The sequence below is a fragment of the Erythranthe guttata genome, chromosome 12 (assembly GCF_056151865.1).
Source record: "Erythranthe guttata isolate IM_541 chromosome 12, IM_541, whole genome shotgun sequence".
NCBI classification, from domain to species: domain Eukaryota; kingdom Viridiplantae; phylum Streptophyta; class Magnoliopsida; order Lamiales; family Phrymaceae; genus Erythranthe; species Erythranthe guttata.
This window is the reverse complement of record NC_142544.1, coordinates 3,171,968-3,176,940: the sequence shown is the minus strand read 5'-3', so window position 1 is coordinate 3,176,940 and position 4,973 is coordinate 3,171,968. Positions and strand designations below refer to the sequence as shown.

The following is a 4,973-nucleotide window of genomic DNA, read 5'->3' as shown; positions in this document are numbered from 1 at the left end:
TTTATGGTAATGGTTAGTGTCCAAAATATATTATAAGGCCAAAAGTTTTTGCCAACCCTTCAAATTTTCAAAAACACTTGCACAGGTTATAATAATAATAATAATACAAAAGAGGCTAACAAATTAAAGACTGTCGAAAATCTTCCAAGTAAGCAATACATCTCCGGGAAGTGCCAACTTCACTGCGGGGGCATCGACATATGAGGCGGCATAGAGTGGGGCCCGCCGGAGAAATGCTGAGGAGGTGGTGGCTGCGGCCGCCAGCCAGGTGGAGCAACCATCCCAGCCGGAGGCGGCGGCGGCCTGAGAAGACCTGGATTCATTTGTTGAGGAGGTGGTGGCGGCATCATCCCCCTGTACTGGTGCTGCATCTGTGGTGGAGGAATGCCGGACTGCGGCGGTGGCTGTCCCTGCCAAGGCGGCGGTGGAGCCATTTGCTGCTGCTGCATCGGTTGATACATATTCTGTGGCGGTGGTGGTGGCCGGAGGGCTGGCATGGGTGGTGGAGGAACGGAGCCGTTTGCAAAGGGCCTTGGTGGTGCCACCGGAGCACTGACTGCGCCATTCTGCTGAGGTGGCAGTGTCGGAGGTCCGCTTGCAAACATGGTGTGGGGTCTACTTCTTTGGGTAGTGGGATTACTTGCAGCTAAAACTCTTTCTGCAGTTCAACAGGAAAAAAAAAAAAAAAAAAAAAAGCATTATTTAACTGCAACAACAACATCAAGCAAATCCAATCAAGGTAGCCAAAACCCGGATTTTTAAATAAAATCTACTAAAAAATCGTAATTGTAAAACTCATAGGATTTTACATATCCTGCTAATTTAAATAGCATGCCAGAATTTTGTCTCAACATATATAAAGCATCTGTCTTAACATACGCTAAGAATGGTTGTGATTAACTTGGGCTTCACTTGTTTAAAGAAAAAAATGACTTTAGCCCGACAAATGTAAAATTGTTGCATTTTAACGATTTTACTCCGACACTTGAAGGATTTTGCTTGGATTAGGATTACGGGATTTAACAAGGTAGAGGGTAATATAATCGTAAAATCTTAGGAATTTAGGATTTTAACTAACCTTGAATCCAGTTTCCCCTTATAAAGTCCAAACGAAGCCAAATTTACCTTTGAGTAGGCAACACTTAACAGGCAAAATTAATATTCCCTAGTTATTACCCCAAGCCACCAAGAGAAACGGTTTGACAGGGATAAGTGAGGCTTAAACTTAAACCTAGCAAATGTGTGTGTGTGTGTGTGTGTGTGTGTGTGTGTGTGTGTGAGGTGTGTGTGTGTGTGAGTGAGAGAGAGAGAGAGAGAGAGAGAGAGAGAGACAGAGAGGGGCAAAATGACAAGAAAATCTTGCCTGCAGGTGTGCCATGACGCTCTCCCTTGGTGTCTTTCTTGTATGCGTATGAAACTGTTATCTGACGATTGCAGAGATACTGGCCATTCATCGTCTGCAGAAATAAATGCTATCAGCTTCTTCAACAAATGAACTATCTAATTATTAACGGAAAAGGTATAATGTTTCCATGATCTCTTCCAACTCTCTAAGCAATGCTGTTTCTACGATTTGATATAAGTACAATGAAACAGAATGCCCATTTCTTGATTGTAGTCTCACGACGGAAGTGCAAAAGCATTTGAAATTTTCTACTTACATTACATCTAATCAAATTGTTTTCTCACAAGTTTCTTGCCTCTCTTGGTAAAAGAGAAATTCATGCTTCGTATATGATATCAGATATCACAAGGCAATGCTTTCCATGACATAAAAAAAAAATCATTTTCTTTACAGTCTTGACATTAAAAAATCATTCCTTAATAAAAAGAAAATCATTTCTATCATCAGATCGAAAAGCCTTACCTCAATAGCGGCATCAGAAGCGTCAAAAGAATCATAGCTAATAAAACCAAAACCACGAGAATTTCCAGTCTCTGGATCCCTCATTATCTGCAAATGGTACCAAAATTCATTAACAGCTGCAAATGAAAACCAAATTGTATCCTTACAAGTGATCAATCGGCAAAAGCTATATGCCACTCATCAAAATAGAAACAGAAAATGGCCAATGTGGTTGCAGCAAACAACAGTAAACAATCACACAGCCCCCACACATCTAGATTATAAAGTATCCGAAACCATGGTCAGCTTCCAACTTTTAAACTCTAAAGTGAAACAGAATAAGAAATGTACGAATGCATATAATATTTACGGCACAGGCAAAAAACAAGAGAGATTAATTACCACATAACAATTTCAATACAACCTGGACGAAAACCAATTAATTGATAGTATCAAAAGTTACAGACACAAAAAAAACCATTGGTAGAAATGTCAACGCTAAGACAAACACACGTCTTGCGGTCCAAATTGGTGGTAACAACACCCCCCACCTCACACTGGTTGTAGGAAGGAGAGAGATCAATATGGATGGGTGTGGAGAAAATAAACAAGGACAATATAATCAATATCATTGTTCTTCATTTTCGAAAAGAATAAGAAGCATAAAATTTCTTGAAGATCTATCATGGAGAAACACAAAATTAGAAGAAACTAGCAGATCCAAGGGAAAAAAATTCCAAATAAGAAGCTTGAGTAATAGCCTATTCATATGCAATACAAAAAAAAAAGATGGAAAGATGTGACAATATTAGCTCTCTCCATATAATTTGGTACAAAAGAGACGAAATAGACAGTGAAATTGGATAACTACAACAGAGAGAGATGAATAACCTTTGGATTTGTAACAATGACACCAAAGGCAGTGAAAGTGTCGTACAGAAGTTTTTCATCAACATCCTGTAAACAATAGAAACAGTTCAGTTGCATTTCTAAAATCTTATTGTTTGATCACAAATATGCGTCTACATTATATAAGACTAGTTACACAGAATATCAAATTGAATATAAAGCCATTAGAGAAAGGAGAGAGTTCTGAAGTAAACATTGACATAAATATTCCATGTGTGTGTGTGTGTATAAATCAGGACTTCTTACCGGATCAAGATTCCCGATGAAAAGGTTTGCTCCCACATCCACACTTTTCTTATCTTGTGACGCCTAAATTCCAAAAAAAGGGAGGAAAAAGCGAAGGGGTTGAAGATCAACTTAATTGAGAAAATGCAAATTGTCAACCAACTCAGATCTGGAAGAAAGTGCAAACACATACCTTATTTACTCGTATTGGCTTTCCAAACAGTTTAATCATGTTTAGCACCTTAATTGCCTGCATAAAGCGACAAAATCAAAATCAGGCCTCAATAATTAAACAATTTCGGAAGCTATAATAAGATGCTTACGTAATCAGCATCTTCTTCACTTCTGAACTCCACAAAGCCATAGCCTTGATGAGCATTTGTAACTCTGTCCTTGGGAACATACACATTGACTGCAACGAAGAATACACGTAAGACCCCAAGACATACACAAATACATGAAGTAAACACAAAACTCGAAAAATAAATTCTGATAAATATACGTAACATCCGATTATGGAGAATTACAAACATCAATTACATAACGTCTATAATAACACACACACACACACACAAGAGGTATAACAATATAAAATATGAAACATACCAACTGGTCCTGCTTGAACAAACAGCTCCCATAATAACTCTTCACTCGCCTGCGAACGCACATAAAAAAAGTTTTAAATTATCGCATGACCCCATACACTTCAAAAGGGGAACAAATAAAGTGGGAGTTACACATAATAAACGACAATACATTTTTCGCTCTTCCCATTTGAATTCGAAGTATATAAAAGGTTAAAAAAATAAAATTACTCCGATTCCGAACAGATAACTGAATTGAGAAACCAATTCCAATGGAAATAAACTCAAAATACAGAAAAAACACAGATGGGAGAAAAAGACCAAGCATTCTTCTAAATCTCTAGAGTTTATCGTTTAAAAAGAAATTGATTGCCCCAATTAACTTACGCAGCTGCAAAAATGGCAAATAGAAACGATATTTGACTTAAACCCTAGGCCATTTGAAGAAAAAATAGGTAGTAAACACTGACAGAGCGATAACAAGAGAAGAGTACTTTGGTTTCGAGATTGCCGACGTAGACGGTGGCGTCTTGGTTGCGCTCGGCGGAGTGCTGGCCGAGAAGATTTGCCCCAACACCTGGTGCTATTCTGGTGGTCATCGTCGCCGGTGAATAATGGACTCACCGCTGCGAACCAACTGCAGCTTCGAGGGGTTTATGAATTTGGGGAAAATCGTTTTGAAATAATTATTATGCGTAAAAGAGAAATTGGTTATAATATTCGTACTAAATGTTGGAAATTTTTGAGAATTCAACTTTAGCCTCTCAAATTATACTTCATTACATATTTAGTCCCCCAATTTTGCCCTATATGATGTTTAACGTTGCCAAACCCTAATTGGATGTCACAAATCTATATCTATATAATATATAAAAGTTGAATTTCACACCTAGTTGATTGACATTTGTCAATTTCAATTGATGACATGTATTCAATTTCATCCCATGTGGCAAATTGATTGGTGAAAATAAATCATCAAAAAACATGTCATCATTTCCAAAATTAAAGGTAATTAAATATATTTTATTATTTTATTAATATATTTATATCCTACCATTTATAAAATCTCTAAATATATCAAATTTCTTCGAAACTATAAATAGATTTTTTTTTTAATTTAATTTTAATAGTAATTAATTAATTTAAATTTAGTTAAATTCAATTAAAGGCTTCTTTTATTATTGTTGCATGATTGGTGATGTTACGGAAATTTTGTATTTTAGTTAATAAATTTGGATTTATATTAAAAAAATATGCAGAATAAATCATTTGATATTAATATATTATACATTTTACATGAACATAACCAGAGAATATGTTTTTTTGTACTAATTAATATTATATATTAACATTATCTGTATAAAAGAAAAATACATGTACGAATTTACTATATTGCGGAAATTGACACT

At 36.2% G+C, this 4,973-nt stretch overlaps 1 protein-coding gene across 1 annotated transcript; it reads right to left on the bottom strand.

Annotated features, from left to right (window-relative positions):
* Positions 1–4,263, bottom strand: EMB2444 (RNA-binding (RRM/RBD/RNP motifs) family protein). Its single transcript, XM_012991063.2, has 9 exons — positions 4,059–4,263; positions 3,587–3,635; positions 3,304–3,392; positions 3,174–3,230; positions 3,002–3,064; positions 2,738–2,803; positions 1,868–1,954; positions 1,364–1,457; positions 1–658 (listed from the first exon to the last, which is right to left on the bottom strand). Exons 1-9 carry the CDS (start codon positions 4,161–4,163, stop codon positions 180–182), a joined length of 1,089 nt encoding a protein of 362 aa, XP_012846517.2. The 5' UTR covers positions 4,164–4,263; the 3' UTR covers positions 1–179.
* Between the last annotated feature and the right edge of the window lie 710 nt (positions 4,264–4,973).

Excerpts from the sequence above, each read along its gene's own strand:
- EMB2444 (XM_012991063.2), bottom strand. The coding sequence starts at position 4,163 with ATGACCACCAGAATAGCACCAGGTGTTGGGGCAAATCTTCTCGGCCAG. Across the intron at positions 3,231-3,303 it reads GTGAAGAAGATGCTGATTAC|GCAATTAAGGTGCTAAACAT; the intron begins GTAAGCATCTTA and ends CGCTTTATGCAG. Across the intron at positions 659-1,363 it reads GCGTCATGGCACACCTGCAG|AAAGAGTTTTAGCTGCAAGT; the intron begins GCAAGATTTTCT and ends GTTGAACTGCAG.